Below are 21,815 nucleotides of genomic sequence, written 5' to 3'. Positions count from 1 at the left end.
AATTGTGTAAATATGGCAACAATTAATTGATAAATCTGTAATTGTTGCTGATTACATGTTATATGAACTGGTATCAGCAAAAAGACTGGACTGGACTGGCACAGTTTTGTTCATGCTCATTTTTGTGTGCCCGCTGAAAAATTTGGATACAAGGGTGTAGGCCTACATCTTATATTATTATTATTTATTTATTTTTTCAGAAATGTTTATGTTTATTACTTCAGTTCAGGACCCCTTCATTATAAACCTTTCTTCTCATATGCTTTGACATTTTAGTAATTTCAGGCATTTCAATTAATTGGACATTTTAACTTAATTGTAATGTTATCATAAGGTCAGGATGTATTTTTAAAGCCTGGCCTGATTTTAGGAATATTTTTGACGTTGGCTACAGTAGGCTACTAGCTTTAAAGGATCATATAGTTAGCTTGAGTGCTTTGACCTTGAGAAAGCCGATGAGAGAATGGATCTGTGATGCCATCTTGAGGTGATAAAAAGACAAACATTTATTGCAGATCAACGCAAAGGATGACTGTAAAACTTTCCTTTATTTAATTCAATAAACGAAATATTTCAATACGAAAAATACTGTAGTATATTTTAGTGTTTACCCTAGTAAAATTCTACACTGTATCTATACAGCCTATAGTGTTTACTATAGTTAACAATAACTATACAAACACAGTATATTAGCAACGTGTGGCAATTTCTATAATATTCTATACTACATTTTAAAATATTAAACTTACAATTCACTAAGTTTACTACAAGCATTTTTCACGTGGGTAATTTTTTCCGTGTAATGTAATTTTATGTTTCCGTGGTTATCGCCTCATCGCTCACTTTCACATGGTAAATAGTCAGTTTCATTACATGTGCGCATTATTTGATAACAGAGCAGCGTGCGGACACGCCTTCATGTCATCGCAGTGAAGGGGGCGGGGTTTCAGCTCTGCATTTGGTATCAAGATGGCAACGTCCATAACACTCAGCCTGGACAACTTACCCTCCGATCCGTTACTGCTGGTGCTGTCATTTCTGGACTTCAGAGATCTGAGCAGGTAAACTCCTTTGCATGAAATATTCAGTCAGACTGCGCAATAGCAAACAAGTTTTAAGAGTGTTTGTTGCAGGAATGAGCGGAAAAACATATCGCTTGTACAGTTAGCTGACAGTGCTAGCAGGATAGCTTGTACTTAAGCAAGTGATGATCGAGTTTGATAGTCTGATATTAAATGAAATCTATTATTAATCACGCATCTTACACTTTGTTGCTACTGGTTATGTCATGCTTCTTATGTTTGGAGATAAAACTGCCTTTATGTAAATAGTCAGCAACGGGTTGTGCGGTATATGTGGCTGCGGCTGATAAAAGTGTCAAATCTTTATGTGTATAGCAACTACACTCTCACAGTAGTTGTAAACTTTTTTGGTGTCTCAAGTTGAATCAAGTTTCGAGGATAAATATTTTGTTTTGTGAAATGAGTGGGGATCACGTGACGCTGAGTATCCTAAAGTGACAGTGTCAGTGTAATTCCTTTTCACTGTTCATCGATGCTTATGTAAAGCCTTTTAGAAACCGAATCGAAAGTCACACGGTTTACGTTTAATCAATTCCCTTAATTGTTTTTTCCCTCAGTTGCAGTTTTGTAAATCGTAGACTCAATGAACTAACTGGTCATAACCCACTATGGAAGAGGCTTTGTCAAAAGCACTGGCTACTTACAGAGTAAGTTAACCACATCAAAGAAAATTCAATACATTTATTGATACATATACTTGCTCATTATATATCTCTCTTGTAACTAAAACACAATTTGTGTCGATTAATTATTGGGGTAATAACTGATGCCACTTGTCTTTCATTTTCAGGAGAGATAAAACTCAGAGAGGCCTGACCTGGAAGGAACTGTTTCGGGAGTATTACACTGATCGGGGACGTTACCTTGACTATTACAGCACTCTCAAGAAAGCCTGGGATGACCTAAAGAACTACCTAAATCAGAAATGCCCTCGAATGATAGCTTCACTTAAAGGTCTGTCCACTCCAACAACCACCATCAATCCTATGAGAAATCGTTGTAAAGTGCATTAGTGTTGCAATTCAAACAAGTTTATTTCCATAATATGAGTCACTCCCACTATAAAACTTTAATGAGGGAATATCTTTTAAATATTAAACTTCCCTCCGGTTTCACAGACAAGGCTTAAGACTAGTCCTAGACATGTTTTAGCTGTCTCTCTCAACTGAATATTACTTGCACTGACAGATCTTAAAATAAGCCAGTGCAACGATTTGTCCTAGGATACACACAAGTAATGTATTTTGTTAAAGGTATGTTTATAAAAGATGCATAAATGTTTTAATTTAACTAAGGCTTAGTCCTGGTTTTATCGAAGCATTGTCTGTAAAACCGGGTCTAAGTGTTTCGTTTCTCTTTTTTTGATTAGAGGGCGTGAAAGAGGATGAGCTAGATGCCATTGAGGCTCAGATTGGCTGCAAACTTCCTAATGACTACCGTTGCTCCTATAGGATACACAATGGGCAGAAACTAGTGGTTCCTGGGTAAAACTTATCTCTCTTTTACTAAACACTGGTGTATCAAAGTACTATGCATAAGCCTAAACATTAATGACTATGTGTGTCGTGCATGTAAGGTCATGTAAACACCTTTTTAATAGCCTTTATAAAAATTCTATCAGCCTACTCCGTATGCACGTGGCTGAATATTAGGATACTGAAAGATTTACATGTTTATTTGCATGCACCCTTAAAAAAAAATAAAAATATTTGAAAATTAGATTAGTTTTTATATACCACTTGGTTGTTTAAGACTTATTTTAAAGGGACACGCCACTTTTTTGAAAATATGCTCATTTTCCAGCTCCCCTTGAGTTAAACATTTGATTTTTACCATTTTGGAATCCATTTAGCTGATCTCCATGTCCGGCGGTACCACTTTTAGCATAGCATAATCCACTAAATCTGATTAGACCATTGCGCTCAAAAGTAACCAAAGAGTTTCGATATTTTTTCCTATTTAAAACTTGACTTTTCTGTAGTTACATCGTGTACTAAGGCTGATGGAAAATTTAAACGTTGCGATTTTCCAGGCAGATATGGTTAGGAACTATACTCTCATTCTGGCGTAATAATCAAGGACTTTGTTACTGCAACATTTCTGCAGCAGGCGTAGTGATATTACGCACTGCCCGAAAATAGTACCCTTGGTTACTTTCAGTAGCAGGGGAGTATTCTCAGGCGCTGTGTAATATTATTGCGCCTGCTGCAGCCATGTTACAGCTTCAAAATCGCAACTTTTAATTATCTGTCGGTCTTAGTACACGATGAAACTACAGAAGATTCAAGTTTCAAATAAGAAAAATTTCAAAACTCTTTGGTTATTTTTTAGCGCGATGCTAATTGTCTAATCAGATTCAATAAATTATGCTAACCTATGCTAAAAATGGAACAGCCAGAACCGGAGATCAGCTGAATTGATTCAAAACCATAAAAATCTAATGTTTAACTCTAGGCGAGCTGGAAAATGAGCATGTATTTAAAAAAAGTGGAGTGTCTCTTTAACAGGTTTCAATTTAAAATGCCACTTTGTTCCCTTGCATAGGTTGATGGGCAGCATGGCTTTGTCCAACCACTATCGGTCAGAGGACCTGCTGGACATTGAGACCGCAGCAGGAGGATTTCAACAGAGGAAAGGCATGCGTCAGTGTCTTCCCCTAACTTTTTGCTTCCACACCGGCCTCAGTCAGTACATGGCCCTGGAGAGCACAGAGGGACGGACACACAATGAGATCTTCTATCAATGCCCGGTTAGATCACCACTATCAGACTTTAACACCCTGTCATGCACTAACACACTTACAAAGGTCTGATTTTGGGCTGAACTCTAATGAAGGTGAAACATTAATGCAAATGTGTCATGTAGTCAGGAGCCACGGCACTAACTAATGCTAGCTCTGTCTAAGCTTTATATAGTGGCTCAAACTGTGTTTTGACCTGTAAGTGCTTATGAAGCAGTTCAGCACATCATATATGGGGTGCTCTAGTCTAGGGTTAAAATGTTTTAGTTTTCTTTTACTTTCATTGTTGCATTTTGACCAGTGAGAGGCGCTCTTGTCCTCCTGCATCAAAGGCCCTCTTGCTTATGCTGCTATGTTTTTATTTGATAGGATCAGCTGGCACAAGATCCGTCTGCTATTGACATGTTTATTACAGGTAACATGCAATGCAAGTTATCAGTATTTAAAGCACTTCAGTTCCAAAAACACATTTTAACTCTTTACTTTTCTCTGTTATTCAGGTTCTAGCTTTACAGAGTGGTTTACCTCTTATGTCGATAATGTTGTAACAGGAGAATACCCCATAATTCGGGATCAGATATTCAGGTTGTCTATGCACCATACGATTTTATTTTACACATACAATCTGATGATAAACAGTGATTTTCGTTTTGTTTTTGGGTGATCTGACATTAGAAAAGCAAATAATACGCCTTACTCATTTTTATTCCTCTTCCTGTTTGCTCAGGTATGTACATGACAAGCGCTGTGTGGCTACCACTGGTGACATCACCGTATCCGTCTCTACCTCATTCCTGCCAGAGCTCAGTTCGGTCCATCCACCACACTTTTTCTTCACCTATAGGATCAGGTACTTCACTTGTGACTACAGTAAACAGATTCAGGCTATTTAAGCAATAATTAAGCTCTGTTAACAGTACATTGTAATATTTTGTACTTGAGAACATTTGGTCTGTTTCCAGTATATTCAAACAGCATTTTTTCATTAGTTATTGAAATGTTATAGCAGCTCTCTTACCAAAAATAGGAATCTCAGTAGAGTAGATTAAGAAAATGTTTTTAAAAGATGCTGACAGTGTTTGTTGGAATCAAATACTTTAGTTCTTACTAAAATCACCCAGCTGTTGTCTGCTATTGCCAAAGTAAACAACTCAATGCAGCTGCGGTTTGAAATGGGTTTATACAGTGGGTTAATACCTGCAACCTCTGACCTGTGCGATATGGATATATCAGGATCGAGATGGCAAAGTCGGCCCTGCCAGAGAACGCATGCCAGCTAGACAGTCGATACTGGAAGATCACAAATGCAAATGGAAATGTGGAAGAGGTCCGTGGCCCCGGTGTTGTGGGTAAGACCCATCTCTGTTTCGTAAAAATCTACTTTCCTCTGGTAACAATTTGAAATCTGAATCAGAACGTGTTTGTGGAAAGTCACTGCATTATAGATCACAAAATGCACTTTCACCCTAATGCCCTAAAAGTCTTGTTAACACTGGTGCTTTTTACATGCAATGTACGTAAAGGTGAGTTTCCAGTAATGACGCCCGGGAAAGTTCACGAGTACGCCAGTTGTACCACATTTTCCACGACCTCCGAGTACATGGAAGGCTACTACACATTCCACCGGCTCAAGAACAAAGAGGAAGTGTTTGACGTAGCGATCCCACGATTCCATATGGTGTGCCCACCATTCCGTGAATCGGTGGTACGGTCGGTGAGTCGGTACTGTCTTTCTATTAGATTCAAAAATAAGCTACAGTGTTTAAATTTGGATTTGTTTAGGAGTCAGTGCTAATTTTGTATGGCTCATTATTTATTTCTCTCCATTTAGGGCTCAGTAAGTGAAGTCTCTGCTCTTTATAATGATGAGAATTCATCGGACACAGATGACTATGAGGAGGGAGACATGCGTGGAATGAACATGGCTGACCCGGGAGGACGCTGTCCCCGGCACGTCTGATGCACTTTTACATGTAACTGCTTGGCAGCACCCACCCACAAACAGGCATGTTCACTCAAACACAAGCGTTGGAGGACAAACAGAGCGTTTAGGAATCCATTGTTTATTGTACAACGCCTTTGTGCCTGACACCTCATGGGCTCTTTCTCCATTTTGTGAGAGCATGTGTCTAGTTGAGAGTCTGTGTGTGTGTGTGTGTGTTTGTGTGCGAATGTATGAGATCATTGTATATATGTATGAGCCTGCAAATGTATTTTGTGGATGAGTGAATGCAGCAGAGTTTATTGTATATGTGAAAGATTGGTTGTACTTGCCTCTCAATGACTTGTCACTTTCTGAAGATTACAAATTTGTAGAAATCCTTGGGAGCACAGAGAAAAAGTACTTTTCTTTTGTAAAAAGAAAAATACACACACACACCGGATTGGGAATACTTATTCTGTCTATTCTGTCTACTTTTTCTTGTTGGTTTGCGTGTGTGTATAATTATAGTGCGAGAGACTATGAATATTCTTATTTTAGTTCGCAAAATAAATGAATTGCATTTGTTTTGTTAATTGTGAAGCGTGTATGTATTTGTGTATATGTGTTTGAGAGTTTCAGCTGAGATTTTGAAATTATATGAAACCGATCCGATTAGAGGGTGAAAAGCACATGTGCCCAAACCAAGCAATTTATGCACAGCATCAGCTTCAACACAGTGATCATTAAGTTTATATCAGTTAAATTGCGAGTTAGCTGTTTAGATGCCCTGTTCTCAGACACATCCAGATAGATGTAAACTGAAAGTCAACCAGACATCCAAATCTGGAATCTTCTGTGTATCCTTGTACAGGGTTTTCTTCTTAGTTAAGCTCATCTCAAGGGCTGGTGATGTTATCCAGGCTGGTGCAAATAGCAAGATTATTTGATTTTTTTTGCATTATTATGACTTTCTCAGCTTTTATATTTAAAATCATGTTTTTTGGGTGGTGCAAGAGGTAAAGAATTAAGAATAATGTGCAGTCCTGAATAAAATTTTGACACAAACTTATCTTGCCTAAAAACGTGTGAATTAAATTTTCATGTTAATGACTGCAATTGTATTGTAATCTTTGTAAAATAATGCAATGCAGTGGGATTTTTCAGCAGTTTGTTCAGCCCTGTTTAGATCTTTCTTATTGGTTAGTAACACCCTGTTTTTTATTTTGTATATGTACATTTTTTTTTTATTTGAAGTAAATAAAGAGGTAATGGTGTATTGATATCATATTTTATTTATATTATTATTTGTTTACTTTCTCATATAGATCAGAATGTTTTCTGTTACATGAATACAAAAAGGCCATTGATCTTGTTTAAATAATTACCATAGCCATTGTCTCATGCTGTTTGAAACAAAAACTTACTGTTTTGACAACACAAAACGGGGAGTCATTTCTATCATTCTGACCCAAACACTGGCCCACCCTATTTGTGACCGTTGTCATGGCAACAAGTTAAAAGGCCTTTTTGTAATTTGTCTGATGTTTCTTTGTTGGGCTCTTTTGTTTTTTGGGTCAAATCTCCTACAGTACCATCCTGTTTCTTTTTAATTTTTATATGAAAGCATGCATACATTCTTAAAACGAATGTGTTAAAATAACACATCTTGTGGCTAGTTAAGGACAACACTTAACACATCTCTGTGTTATTTTTAGAACTTTGTATTGTTTTAACACATCTTGTGTTGTCCCTTTTATTTATTTGAACATAGAATCAACCCAAAATGACACATAATGTGTTAAAATAGGATAACACAAAACAACGTGTTAAAATGAACACATCCTTTCTTAGGGTGACAAGATTTGCCCATATAACACATTTATAACTGAATCCAGCATTTCTTAAGTTACCCAAGGTACACTCATAAATGATGTTTTTTGTTGTCCTCAGTGGTCACATCAAGTCATTAGGGCTGCCCATGTGAGAGATCATTTCAAATCTTGTTTTCCAGTTATTATTGTTTATTACAGATTGCTGCTTGTTGATCATGTAAATTGACCGTTGACAACGTTTCTCATTCTACCTCACATTCATCTGTTCATCTGTGCCACAACAAAATGGGTTCTTGTCTGACCACGTGTACAGTAATGATACATGCAGAAAGCCCAGGATGTGCCTGCAGTAAATTACTGTAAATATGTTGTTTTGATAGCCACTACTCAAGTAAGTTATCATGAAGTGTCAAGTATGCACAGATATTGTGTAATTCTTGATAAATCAATTGTTTATTAACTTTACTTCAGTAATATAAGGATTTTTGTTCTGTTTCATATAAAAACAAAAACCGAAGTGCTAGATTTACATATCAGAATGTTACTTTTTTAGGACTGTAGGTGGGCATTTTGATTTTAAATGATTGGTCAAAAAGTAATTGTAATACAATGAATAAAAGATTTGTTGAGCATTGTGGGCGTGTTTTGGAGAGAGTGAGCGAGACTCAAGCTCTTCAGCTGTCAAAGTGGTCTGGATTTCTCTGCAGTTGGATAACTTCTTTACATCTGGGTAAGACTACAGAGACACAAATGCAAAATAATGCCATTAAAACTGAGGAAAATGTTTTGTTTACCTCATGAATATGCTTTGCTTGTGTGCCAGGTCAATTCAAATTTTATTTGATTTAATCAATTAGATTTTATAACTTTTCTAAAAAAAATTTAAGCAATATTTTTCACAAGACGAAAAGTGTGACTAATCTTCTGTTCTCATTTTTTTTTGTACATTCCTAATCTAAAGGTTTATATTTTTCAGAACAAGTTTTGAACATTAAGTAATTTAATAGGCTATAGCAACATATTTATTGATTGTTCTTTCTAAGTTTCAAGTATACTTGAAACTTAGAAAGGACAATCAATAAATGTATGTAATACATTTATTAAGGCTAGATGAGGATAAGTGTGTCCAACTGTTTGTTTTTACTAGAAGTCATTAACTTTTTAAAAACCTAACAAAAATATGTCTTATACTATTATATTTTTAGTCTGAGAATTGCATCCAAATGTAAAATATGCCATAATTTGGATAAACATTATGGACAAGCTTGGTATTATAGATTTTCACTGAAATGTTGAATGTTTTGTTTTGTTGTTCTGTTTCTGGTTGTAATTTCAATCTGTTGAAAGTTATTATACTATCTCTGTTTATTTATTGATTATTTTGTTTGTGTTTTACTGTTAGACTGTTTTAGGGTTTTATTTACTTTATATAGTTTTAAATATTTTAATCAGTGTGCAGGATCCCACATTGACAATTTGCCTCATATAACTTAATCTAAGAAAATGTTTTAAAGAATTTAACAGCTTGCCTCAGTCTTCTTTATGCAGTGTTGCAGATGTGTGCTGTTTCTGCAAAGGTGGTTATATAATTGATCTTGGTCATTATTTTAAGCATAATAGTTTAAACAAGTGGGTATATAACTCAAGCTAAGGTGCAGTACAGATATAGGAAATATATAATCGCATACAATGTCTAAAACTTAATTACTGTAATACATATTATTAAAAACAAACAACAGAGGATAAATCTAGTGTGTAAAAAATCATTTTAAATCAACCCCTGAGCAGAACAGTCAGTGTTGTTAGTAGTGATGACCGAAATCAAATAAGTTATAAAACATAATTTTCTATAATAATCTCCTTCCCACAATTACGTGGTTTCATTCCCCTAGAATCAAATGTCATTCTGAATATGAAGGTTTGAAAGCAATGAACACACCATGACATCACATTCAAACCAAATGATACATTTTTGCATGTCTCTTTATCTCCCTCTCCTGATCAGGATTCAGCTGGTAAATTAAAGTCATTATGAAAACTTCAGTTGGAGTGTGTGTGGTGTTCAGTCTCGCACTGTTGGGTCTTGGTATGTATTCATATTCATTGATTGTCACTGATCCTCTTTTCAGACATGCAGAACATATGTAACATAACTGTAACATATTTTCTTTCTCTCTCTCAAGGTTCTGCCATTAAATGCTACAATTGTAAGGACTACACAGGCACATGCACTACAACCAGAAACTGCTACCAGGATGATGCTTGCTTGACAGTCTATGAGAGAGGTTGGTACAAAACATTTATAACTCTCACAAAAAATGTCTTTCTGTGATCTACAAAATGTACAGTTTTTAAAAAATGTTTTGACAAGTCTCACCCTTTCCTCTGTTTTAGGTGGTGACACATACAGGCAGTGTATAAAATACTCAGAATGTGATCATAACACAATCTCCCAGAAATTTCCCAACATACAGAAATTCAAGTTTTCTTGCTGTACCTCTGACCTGTGTAACGCAGCCAATGTGTCAATGGCCAGCCGCTCTGTGTTGGGAATCCTGCTCTCACTGGCCCTCTTCTGGTGGTGTGTCCTCTAAATGTTCACGAAGTTGTCCTTTATAAACCTGGTAGTGGTATCATGCAGTGAGAAAGCAGATTTTCTGTCTCTCTTAAATTAAGTGGAAAAGATTTCACAGCTTAGATCTCAACTGCATGTTTAAACTGTGTGTGCACACTGCTAAGGCTTGTAAGCATTGTTTTTGTTTAGCACTTAACAGTGAAAGGGAAACTGTCTGATCATAATTGATTGTGGCTTTTATTGTGTATGTTTAGTTTATCAAGGCTAATTCATGTTACAGAGAATATTGGAGAGACTAGTAAGTGTGCTCATTCTGGTTTGGAGAATTGCAAGGTAGTTTTCTAAAGGTTAGGCCTATACTGTAGGCCTACCACTGCACTTTCATAAAACTGTACCACTGCGCTTTTTCTCAGCCTTGTTTACGAATGTCTATTTAAAAACGTAAAACCTTTTAAAAAACCTTGTGTGCAATATATTTTTAGCATATACTGATCAGCTTTTTGTTGTCACTGTAGCCAGCAGAACCTACTGAACCTTTATGACCAATAAAAGGAAAATGCTGCAAATTGAGAGTTTGAGAATCTGTTATATACAATAATTAGCCAGTCATGTTTTTACTGATTATATAGTGCTAAAGAATATGCTTGTAGGCTGTATTAATAATAATAATAGTAATACATGAATAAAATAGTTTTTTTTATTTTTTTTTAAAACGCAAGAAATCCATTTTGACAAATTTTGGTAAAAACGTGTATTCTATTCCAAGAAAGTGACAAGATGAAAACCACTATTTTCTGTTACAAACTTTCACATGGCATCTTTAGGTTATAAAACATTAAAAATTCAAATCCATAACTTGATTTTCAAAGATTTATTGTAAAAACTGATTATTTTTTCCACAAAATGCAGTAAATCCATGACAAGTTTTTTTTTCAAAATTCTATAAATCTATTGGATCAGTATAAATGTGCATTAATTTTTGCCTTTTAATATTAATTTAGTTGAACAGTTGTACACACTGATAAAAAAATAAACATTAATGGCATTAATCAAAACACTTACTTTGTCATATTAAGAACACTGTCACTGCTGCGGTTATACTTGAGGTTGTCGCTTAACATTTTTCACAGCAATCAGCTGTAAAATGTTTTGGTCCTGCTCGATTCTCGTTGACTTTGAGTAAAATAATGGAAAGTTTTTCATAAGATCCCTTGGGGTCAATGTGTTAGCACAAGAGAAGCTTGATGCTGTCGGGAGAACAAGCAACTGGCTCCGAGTGCCTCTCACGTAAATTATTAGATGTTGATTGCTTACGTTTCTTTCCCGTCACAGAAAACCACAGGTTGTTTTTGTTTGTTTGTTGATCACGAAGTACAAAGTAGATGAGAAAAACTAGGACTCTGTGTACTCAACGCGCCGCCATTGTTTGTTTACATGGTGCGCTGTAATTTGTGGAGCGGATTTATTGCATTCTGTAAAAAAGGAGGAGTGGCATTTATTGCGTTTTGGGAAAAAAGGGAGAAAAGATGACAGAGTTACATGGCGGATATTGGATTTTGCGTAAAATTAAGAATTTACTTCATATATATATATATATATATATATATATATATATATATATATATATATATATATATATATGCCTACTACCAAAAATATCCAATGGTCAAATTACTTCAGTATATAGGCTACTGTGTTAAGGCATACTAAAAGCGCTATTTCCTTGGCTCATGAATCATCGTAGGCTAATTCCCGCATAAACACAAGAGCTAGGTCTTGGAATCGACTAGGTTCCGCTTGTTTTTTTGGCTAAAAGGTATACAGCAAACAGTGCTACCCTTTAAGCAAAGAGTATAGAAGTTTTACGGTTTTACCAAAGAGTATAGAAGTACAAGAGGGGAAACTCTCATTCGTTTTTGGCAACAGTCACTAGGTGGCGCTTCAGTAGCGCGGCCGCCATTTTGGAATGAAATTTCTCACAGCCAATTCCTTCTCAATTCATTCTCAGCGAATCTCACAGCCAAATCATAAGCGTAATAGTACGTTTCTTAAATTAAAATTTTGTTCACTTGCTACACCTACACGAAACGCTGTATTGTCTCGTATGTATGTGTTGATTTGTTGTTGTTATCAGTTGTGGAATCCAATCATTAAATAGGTACATTTGAGGTAGTTTTTTCTTGCTTTATTATGTAATTCTATTTTATGCTACTTTACACATTTACTACTATTAGTTACCAACTCCACTAGGTATGAAATATATTTTGTACTAGCTGGATCCCGCTACAAACATTATAATCTTATAGAACATGATGCATTGCTCTGTCTGTTATCCTACACAGTAACAGGACAGTGGCTGTTTTTTTTTATTAATCCATTTCGAGCAATTCAGATGTATATGTGTATAAGTGTATGTATATGAATACAAAATATTATTGTGTGTGGATGCGTTTATGTCAGTATGTATCTATGTAAAATACGCCTATATAAAAGTGGAAGACTTGTCTAAATATCTGAAAATAAGCTGTAAAAAGGGATTAATGATCACTGGTCTGATTGTATGTTATTCTGTGTCATCATCATTCAGTTTGAATTTGATCTTTTAATGTACAAAGTAGCTGATATTGCCATTACTTCTAGTTGACTTCCGATTCGCTTTCATTCCAAAATGGCTGATTCGTTGGGCTGCTGCTGGGCGTGGGGTTGCAATGGAACGTTCTATTGAGTTTCCCCTCTTGTACTTCTATACTCTTTGGCTAAGGGAGAAGAGCACATCATGCGTCGTACCCACGCTTAGCCCATATCAAGACAGTCTGTGGGCGTGACGTCCGAGGCTGAGACTACATGCGTCGAGATTCGAGGCTCACAACAACGGAAGAGGCATAACGCTAGGTAAGCTCCATTTAATACGCTTGTTTTATTTATTTGACATATATTTTAATTATTTGTTAAGTCGGCATTATGTCCACGTTATAAAAAAACCCCGCCGTCAAACGTTTTAGTAATTAGCGGATCTCAGTTATGTAACGTTACATAACAATATCTAGCATTTCGGGGGTGTTTCCTGGACATGGTTTAGATCCAGGACTAGGCCTTTGTTATATTCGGACATTCAAGTAGTTTTTACAAACATACCTTATAAAAATCAATACTGGTGTGTATCTTGATACAAAACAATGGCATTGATATATGTTAAGACATATCAGTAGCAGGGGTTTTTAAATCATGGCAGCTCAAATATGAATTTTAGTCTGGTACTAGTATAAGTACTGTCTTGGAAACTGCCCCTGAGTGTTCAAGGATAGATTTTGATCATTCAGTTGAAATGTTTTTATATAGACGGTGCCGTAATGAGTTAACTGTTTTCAACAGGGCCTTTACAAGGTCCCCACCCAAAGCATAAACACATATCGCAGTTTATGTTGTCATTTATTCAAGGTTGCCATCCAAAGTCATTTAAAAGGCAGCGTTATAAGAGCAAAAGAATCTGTGTTTTATGTGTGTTATTAGTTTTTATTAAAAAAAAACACATGTATTTTATATAATAAACCTGCTTAACTTGTTCTCTCGGTAGAGAAGGAAACGCATTATGAAATCTCTGGTTGTTTTGGTGTTTGGTCTGGCTCTTCTGGAGCTTGGTATGTACAGTATGAATGTTTACTTAATGTCACTTAATGTAGTTGTTGTCCAAAATTCACACACTTCCTTGAGATGACATATACCACATTTCATACAGACAAATAAAACAAATTATTACATTACTTAATAATGAGTGTTGTTATTGATATTTTGGTCTTTATATGAAAATTAACGGTCATGTTTTTTTTTAGTGTATTATTAATCATTATCCTTTCTCTCTCAAGGTTCTGCACTTAAGTGCTATACATGCGATAAAGGATTATGTAATAAAACTCAGGTTTGCACCACGGAAGACTCCTGTTTGTCTGCCAGTAGTGGAGGTATTTTCTTAAGCATATTATTTTTAATAGTCTAATAGTTTAAATATTGCATAATATACTTTTACTCTTTATAATAAATACAACTATATTGGTAAATTGTAACTATATTTTGTAAAAAAATGTAGCACATTTCATCTTCTTACATCCTCCTCTACACTTTTCTTTCAGTTAACAAATACAAGCAATGCCTCAAGTATGACGATTGCAACGTGATGAAACTCCTCCAAATGTTTCCTGGTTCTCAAGAAATACAATTCAAATGCTGTACGTCAGACATGTGTAACGCAGCATCATTGTCGGTTGCCAGCCACTTAGTGTTGGGATTACTGCTTTCAATAGCACTTTTCTGGTGGGGTGTTCTTCTGTAATTGTCGTTGTTCACAAACAGAACATCACGTCATGCATCCTTTTCAAGGGAGTAATTTTTTGAGATCTAATAAATGTTGTTTGTATATGCACTTTGATTTGGCTTGTATTTTTGTATTTTTAGGAATGTACTAATGTTCAGATTTTATAAGTCAATTATATACATCTCTCATCACTAAAACAGTCACATAAAAGTGTTTCTTTCAGAAAATGCCTTTTCCGAATACACAATTTAACAAATTATTAATAGAAGTCTTTTTTATCAGTTTTTATTTTGCCTTGTTTCTTTATAATGGATTAAAATTCATTTAAACATAGTATTACTATTATAACAGAGCATCTTGTAAATCATGTCCCAAGTCAAATGGACTAGTATAAAAAACATTGCAGTATTGAAAGCAATAGAAAACATGTAGACTTTAAAAGTGATTATAACCACTGCATTAATGTGTATTGAAATATAATTTTAATACTGTTAGTGATAAGAGGAATTGGCTCAAGAAATTGACTAAAATATTGCACTACTGCTGAACTATTCTATTTGTATTAGTACAATTGCTTATTCAACCTGTTTGTTTAAGAAAATGCACTGCCTGAATAAAGATTAAGAATAAGTTGATCAAGGCTTTTTTACTTTTTTTTTTAAAGGGGATTGCTATAAATTTTTGCTGAGAGACTCGGTTCTCTGTAACAAACCTACTTTGACATAAATATACGTTTCTCAGTGAACAACTCACTATTAACCTCAACAACGGCATCTTTAAATATTGTCATTGCATTGCCTCGTAAATAGTTGCCCTGCTGACTCCATCAGAATATTCTTAAAGACAAATAAGTCCCTTTTTCATTCTTATTGAAAGTCTCAAGGCACACACATGCACAAAGTCCACAGAAGTGAATGCTTGAGTTTCGGAAGTGTTTAAACAGTGTTACATCCAGACTGATCAAACAGTTCATGCAGACCTCAAACATTCAGCTAAATGAAGAAACATATAAATCGATTAAGCAGGCAAAGAGTTCACACACATTAACACGAAAGGTTCTAGGTTTTAGAGTGATATTTTAAATATTCATATGTTTTTTTTGTTCATATTCATTCAAGTTTATTGATGCCCTCCTCATTTTTTTTTTGCAATTTTTCGTATACAGAGGATGAAGAAGATGAACATGTGTGATTTGAATCTACCTATCTGTTTCTTAAATATTTTAATGAAGTGAAATATAATTACCCCAACATAATAAATATAAATTCACTTTGATAGTCTTGTCTGAGCTAAGAGTAATAAAATTGATCAGAATAAACTGTTGCCTTAGATCCTTTAATATGATTATGATGACATGTTAATTCACAGACTTAGATTTTTAGTGAATTAAAGACTATTCAGACATGTGCTGACCTATGAACTATGCTGTCTTCATAACAACAGACCATTGTGTCTCCTTTGGTAGACCATTGTTTATAAGACCGTGTACCCTTATGTAGGCAGTGTTTGTGTGTACCGTCAGCCTTGGATGGTTACTACTGTCAAAGACATTGTCATGTATATAATGCTCCTTTCAACCTTAAGGTGTTCAGGCCAGTGTAAGTATCAATAATGTGAGTTTACTCAGTCTGTTCAAAGATGGGACTGTTTGAGAATCTCACAAAACTGCTACTGGGGTGGTCCTAGGAGGGAAAAGAAGTAAAGATGGGGACAGCAAAGGGTGGGAGAGGGGTCTATAAAAAGAAGAAACCTCTGCTGTAAGTGGGACACAGAAGGAAACTTTGGCAGAATGACAACTTAGCTTGAGATAGAGACCAACAACACAGAGAAGGAGAGTGGACACTTTGAATGAAACAGAAGCAGTGACTCTTCAGGACCCAGCAGGTATGAAATGCTTTGCTTCATGTTGGGTTTTCCTTTGATGCATCACATGCAAGACTTTTGTGGGAATAATTTTATTTATTATGTCTGCAGCTTTTGTATGTGACCCTGTATATGAGATTCAAACTAAAGTCTCAGGATCTAAGATATCAAGGTTATATTTTTACATAATTATCTTTACATTATTGCATGACTTTATGTAGAAAACAGTAAATAACAAAAAATATTCCCAGGCAGGGTCACATTGTTTATTTTTTATATTTGAAGAATGATTTTTGTTGTGATCAGTTTTATGATTGTTTCATGTAAAATTAAATTGTCAGCTGCGGTTTAAAAATGTATATGCACTTAAAACAAATGCTGGATTGTTTCAACCTGTGTTTGGGTAAAATTTGGATAAACCCAACCGTTGGTTTAAATTAACCTAGAAAATATCCATATTTGATCCAACCATTGAAAAATAAACAATCCAGTATTGGATAATTTAAACCCAACTGTTGGATTTGTCCATAATTTACTCAACCATGGGTTGAAACAACTCTAACCTTTATTTTTCTTTTGTCTGTAGTAATATCAGTGGAGATCAATGGGATCTGAAGAAAATGAAAGTCTCTCTTCATTCACTTCCTCTAATAAAACTGAAAAGTGTTTGCTTAAAGCACAAGGATAAAAGAGCTCCCATTACCAGTTCACATAGTTAAGAGAATCTTTCCCAGAAAATTATCACAACCCTCTTAATTCCTTTCCTCATACACCTTCTAAGACTTTTACAAACCACTACAGTAAACCAAGTTGTAACTCTTCCACAATCTCTGCTCATGTCAGGTGTGAGTTTGGGTCTTGCCTCGATGTCTGAGTGGTCTTCTCCCTTCCCTTCTCCCACCCCCTTTCCCTCATGTGACTATAGTGAATGGTCTCCAACCTGGGTGCTCATTCCAAGTGTGTACCTCCTGGTTTTTGTCGTGGGCTCCCTAGGTAATGGCCTGGTCCTGTGGGCATACCTGGACCGCAGAACAAGAGGACGAGGGAGGATGGGAAGCTGTGGGAAACTTTCCCAGACCCCTGATCCAACTCCAAGGCCTTCCCCCACATCTGGTTCAGTGACAGAGTCTTTAATAGCCAATTTAGCATTGGCTGACTTGGCTTTCGTTATGACCCTGCCATTATGGGCGGCATACACAGCATTGGGCTACCACTGGCCATTTGGCCCCTTTCTGTGCCGGGTGAGCAGTTACATAGTGGCTCTGAACATGTATGCAAGTGTTTTTTCTTTGACTGGGCTCAGTGTGGAGCGTTATTGTGTCATCACACGACGCTGTGGTAACAGCACACAACGATGTGGATCAACCACACGGGCCAAATGGATTGTGGGCTGTGTTTGGGTGGCAGCAGGAATCCTGGCACTTCCTGCTCTCCTTCTACGGACCGTTAGGGAGGTGGACATGGAAGCGGGACCGGATGGTGACTGGCAGGATGGACGGGCATACTTTTGCTTGTGTGATATGGACTACTCCAGTTTAATCTCAAGCGAGCTGGACCCAGCAGCTGCGGAGCAGGCAGAGCTGATGTGGTCAGCAGCTTTGGGGTTAAAGTCGACTGTGCTCGGCTTCCTGCTTCCTCTGGTAGTGCTTCTGCTATGCTACGGCTTGCTGGGGCGACTCCTTTCCCGACACTTCAGGCTTGGGCCACGTCCTGATCACGCACGTCAACGAAGGCTTCTCCGTATCATCATCACCCTCGTACTGGCCTTCTTCCTCTGCTGGCTGCCTTTTCACACCAACAAGACTCTCTCAGCTTTGGTGGAATTGGGCATCCTTCCCTTTTCCTGTAGATTTGATCAGTGGTTGGTAGCAGCCCATCCATATGCCATCTGTCTGGGTTATGTCAACAGCTGTTTAAACCCTCTGCTGTACGCTTGCTGTGACCCAGCATTTCGTAGACACTGCAGAGGGCTGCTTGTGTGCGCATGGAGCAAATGCCAAGGAGCAAAGGAGCAGAAAGATTGCAACGACAGTTCCCCAATACCATCAGGAACACATGAAATGACAGTTAGCAAAGATGAACTATGAAAAGTGAAAGAGATTTGGCAAAAGAACTCTGCGAAAGATGAAGAATCACCGTATATGGATTCTTAAGCACGAGCATTTGTTGTCAGATACTAAAAAAATTCAGAGCTGGATCTTTTCTCTGGAAAATTCTGGAACAAGAATGTAAGAATCAGGCTACTGATTTTTTCTACTATGAGATTTTGAATGAACTTCATCTTTAAGATGCCAAGACTGTGGAAAAAGTTAAAATATTTTCCATGTTTTGCCTGATAATAAAAAAAACTTTTAGGGGCGAGACTAAAATGCATGTTTGAGCTGCTCTAATTTAAAAACACCTTGTCCTGTTTAATGCCTGTTTTTGTAAGGTATGTATGTGAAAACGTCTTAAATGACCTTATATTAATAAGGCCTAGTCCCTGATTAACCTTAACCCTCCGGAAAACCGCCCCTTTATGTTTAACTTTTAATACTTGCAATGCAATTCAAACTGTTATAGCATGTTTCTTCATCTTGTATTGAATTATTAAAAGCTGCTGCCATAAGTCACAATATGTAAAATAAAGCTGATTCAATTGTATTTTTAACCAATTTCAATGTCATTTAGGACCTGCAGAAAGTTCTTCAAGTGTAGTCAGGGCTGTGTTTCAGCAAGAATCTGATGATACAATACACATTACGACACAGATGTTGCAATACAATATAATGCAATACACATTGCAATCCGCAAGGCTATACACCGTTGGATTTTTTTTAACCCAGGGCTGGGTAACTATTGGACAGAACATATTTCTGGGTTAAAATGACCCAAACAATGGGTTATTTTTACCAACTACTGGGTTATTGTTAATCAACCATGTTGAAACAACCCAGCAGTTGGGTTAATACAACCCATTATTTGGGTAATTTTAACCCAGAAATGTGTTCTGTCCTATAGTGACCCAACCCTGGGTTAAAAACAACCCAATATTTTTTATCTCCCAATATATTGGGAGATTTCTTATAGAATAAAATATCCTAGGAGAAAGAACCTCCTGGTTTTTAGTCAGGAAGAAAAAGTCCTAGGAGGGAAAAAACCCTTGAGAGAGCCAGACATAGCTAAATCTGCAGAGGATATACTATACTATTTTATACAATTGTATGTGAATTAAAACATTTAAAATATATATTTATATACACATACACACGAATAAGTAGATTAAATGGGGCGGCCGGTGGTCGCTGGTCAGACATCGGCTGGGAAAGTTGCAGAAAGGCCAGTAGATTAGTGGTGTGATTACCTTCACTGCAGCCGGAACTGGGTCTGTTTGTCTCATTGTCCTCTGGATTAAGGACGAGACAGGGAAAGAGAAACAAAATCCTATTAGTGTAGGGACCGTTTGCATGTAATGCAAGTCAAGTGTCATACCGTATTGTGGTTTAATATCCGCTCGGTTCCAGACAGGCTAACTATTGTGGCATAAGTTTATTTACTAGACAAATTATGTAAATGCCTTGTTAAAGAGAAATTTCTTTAGACTTAAAATGATCAACTGTGTCTGATTCTCAAAAATTTTTTGGTAAATCATTCCAGAGATTAGGGGCTAAGTAGAAAAAGGATCAACCACCTTTACACACTTTTGATATTTTATGGATAATTAAGTGACCAGAATTTTGCAACCGCAGTGTGCATGATTGTATTCTGATAGTAGTTCTCTAAGATACGAAGGTGCTAGGCCATTTAGGCAAATAGACAATATTTTGAAATGTATGCAATATTTAACTGGTAACCAGAGTAAAGTTGTCACGGGGTGACGATCTTTCAGGGCGGAACCAAAAGTTGAGGAAGTTTTGGTTCCGCCCGGATGTTTCCGTCCAGACCGGAGAACGGAAACACCGGACATCCGGCAGATTCGCGGAGGCTGTAATCAGCCGATTGGGCACAGCTGTGCCTAGTTGAAGAGATCGCCGGGCAATTGGATGACTGAAGTACAGAGAGGAGTATATAAAGCACAGTTAGAACACAGTTGGAGGTGCGTAGTGTGTGCTGAGAAACGGAGCTGTGCTCATTGTTGGACGTGGTGGCTGTCTGGTTTCTCTCTCTCTCTCTCTCTCTCTCTCTCTCTCGTTGTAGTCTCTATTGTGGACCTGCTGGAGTAAACAGGAAAATCCTATGGGTAAAAAGGAACTTTGTTCTAACCAATACTGAAGGAGTAAAGCAGGAAGAAAATTGACCTTCTGGTACAACGTAAACAAAGGCTATTCGCCGTGAGTATACCCTTTTGGTGTGGAGTAACTTGCAAAAATTAACTTGTGTAACCATTGGAAACCTCCAGGAGAAGGAGGGCGGCCCTACCCCTACAATAGTGTGGTGGGCGAGCCGTTAGAAGTACAAATTCAAACAGCCACCGCTACAAGACTTTATTGTGGTCGTATTTCCCATCGCCCCTAGCTTAGCCCAAGCGCAGTGGAGGACACCGGGCACTTCCCTTGTTGTGGTGCACTTATAGTGTGGTGAGTGAGACTGTGTAATAAATCTTTTCACGTTGGAGTGGTGCTGTGTATTTGCTGTGGGTTGCTGTGTGTCTTGTAGACGAAGCCCCGCATCATCCATTTTCTTCCACTGGGCAGAGGACGGAGAGGCCAACGACCTCAGAAATTACTGTTACCATATGTAGTGTGTAGGGCTGGGATAAACGATTATTTTTTTAACGATTAATCTAGCGATTCTTTTTTCGATGCATCGATTAATCTAACGATTCATTTTGTCAGTCCGATTCGACTTCGATTCGATTCTCGATTATCTCCCCATTAATTAACTAATAGCAAGTTATACATGTTGATTTACATATCTGAATGTAAACATTTCAATATATCTTTATTGCTCTTAAAATTTCAAAATAAAAAAAGACTATACAAGTGCAAAATAATGCATTCTTAGACAGAGGTAGCATTCAGTAAAGCATTTGCAGTGCATACTGTGCAGTTAAGTAACCGTATAAAAATCTCAAGTTCAAATTACTTTATTTTACATGCATTTATGAGCAAAACCTCTTCAGTGTGCCTTTTGATGGTCTGTGTAATTTTTATAACTAGATTTGTTTAATCCACATTGTTTTCGTGCTGTTCTAGTCCATTTAATGACAGATATAAACTTAAGATAGACTTATTATAGACTTAAGAAGCACATATATTATTAAATCTCTTTCTCTTAAGTTTGTTCAAATAGATTAGGACTCATTTACTGCTGGACAGAGAGTGAATGAAAGCGCAGTCTTCTGGCAACAGTGACATATTTCATTGCTTTCTGTTAAATTGCTCAAATGACTGTTTAAAACACACTTGGCATCACATTCATGATTTTATGGTAAAATAACACTTTTTCGCGTAAATCCACGAGCATTTAAACCATAAACAAAGCACTTTCACTTTAATTGAGCGTGAGCAA

The 21,815-nt window shown here is 36.7% G+C and overlaps 3 protein-coding genes across 4 annotated transcripts; all 3 read left to right on the top strand.

Annotated features, from left to right (window-relative positions):
* The first annotated feature begins 945 nt into the window (after positions 1-945).
* On the top strand, positions 946-7,026 carry fbxo3 (F-box protein 3). Of its 2 annotated transcripts, none has more exons than XM_065289486.1 (11): positions 946-1,061; positions 1,640-1,729; positions 1,873-2,036; positions 2,452-2,566; positions 3,627-3,831; positions 4,192-4,237; positions 4,323-4,407; positions 4,550-4,672; positions 5,056-5,171; positions 5,346-5,536; positions 5,654-7,026. In XM_065289486.1, the coding sequence occupies exons 1-11, from the start codon at positions 970-972 to the stop codon at positions 5,780-5,782; spliced, it is 1,356 nt and encodes a 451-aa protein (XP_065145558.1). In that variant the 5' UTR covers positions 946-969; the 3' UTR covers positions 5,783-7,026. The 2 variants fall into 2 exon arrangements, with proteins under 2 accessions (XP_065145558.1, XP_065145559.1); XM_065289487.1 differs by having other exon boundaries at positions 5,346-5,544.
* Positions 7,027-8,232: 1,206 nt separating this feature from the next.
* On the top strand, positions 8,233-15,097 carry cd59a (CD59 molecule (CD59 blood group) a). Its single transcript, XM_065289488.2, has 7 exons — positions 8,233-8,308; positions 9,584-9,664; positions 9,762-9,863; positions 9,973-13,045; positions 13,728-13,791; positions 14,017-14,112; positions 14,281-15,097. Exons 2-4 carry the CDS (start codon positions 9,610-9,612, stop codon positions 10,170-10,172), a joined length of 357 nt encoding a protein of 118 aa, XP_065145560.1. The 5' UTR covers positions 8,233-8,308; positions 9,584-9,609; the 3' UTR covers positions 10,173-13,045; positions 13,728-13,791; positions 14,017-14,112; positions 14,281-15,097.
* A 1,593-nt stretch (positions 15,098-16,690) lies between these two features.
* Positions 16,691-18,975, top strand: aplnr2 (apelin receptor 2). The gene has a single exon (XM_065289489.2). It carries the CDS (start codon positions 17,162-17,164, stop codon positions 18,410-18,412), a length of 1,251 nt encoding a protein of 416 aa, XP_065145561.1. The 5' UTR covers positions 16,691-17,161; the 3' UTR covers positions 18,413-18,975.
* Positions 18,976-21,815: the final 2,840 nt, after the last annotated feature.

The sequence above is a fragment of the Paramisgurnus dabryanus genome, chromosome 2 (assembly GCF_030506205.2).
Source record: "Paramisgurnus dabryanus chromosome 2, PD_genome_1.1, whole genome shotgun sequence".
In the NCBI taxonomy this organism is placed as follows: Eukaryota; Metazoa; Chordata; class Actinopteri; order Cypriniformes; family Cobitidae; genus Paramisgurnus; species Paramisgurnus dabryanus.
The sequence above is the reverse complement of the archived record's forward strand: the minus strand, read 5'-3'. Positions and strand labels throughout refer to the sequence as shown.

Bases quoted from the DNA above. Each gene is read 5' to 3' on its own strand.
- cd59a (XM_065289488.2), top strand. From the start codon at position 9,610: ATGAAAACTTCAGTTGGAGTGTGTGTGGTGTTCAGTCTCGCACTGTTG. The intron at 9,665-9,761 runs GTATGTATTCAT...CTCTCTCTCAAG, and splicing joins TCTCGCACTGTTGGGTCTTG to GTTCTGCCATTAAATGCTAC. The intron at 9,864-9,972 runs GTTGGTACAAAA...CCTCTGTTTTAG, and splicing joins CTTGACAGTCTATGAGAGAG to GTGGTGACACATACAGGCAG.
- fbxo3 (XM_065289486.1), top strand. From the start codon at position 970: ATGGCAACGTCCATAACACTCAGCCTGGACAACTTACCCTCCGATCCG. The intron at 3,832-4,191 runs GTTAGATCACCA...TTTATTTGATAG, and splicing joins AGATCTTCTATCAATGCCCG to GATCAGCTGGCACAAGATCC. The intron at 5,172-5,345 runs GTAAGACCCATC...ATGTACGTAAAG, and splicing joins CCGTGGCCCCGGTGTTGTGG to GTGAGTTTCCAGTAATGACG.
- aplnr2 (XM_065289489.2), top strand. From the start codon at position 17,162: ATGTCAGGTGTGAGTTTGGGTCTTGCCTCGATGTCTGAGTGGTCTTCT.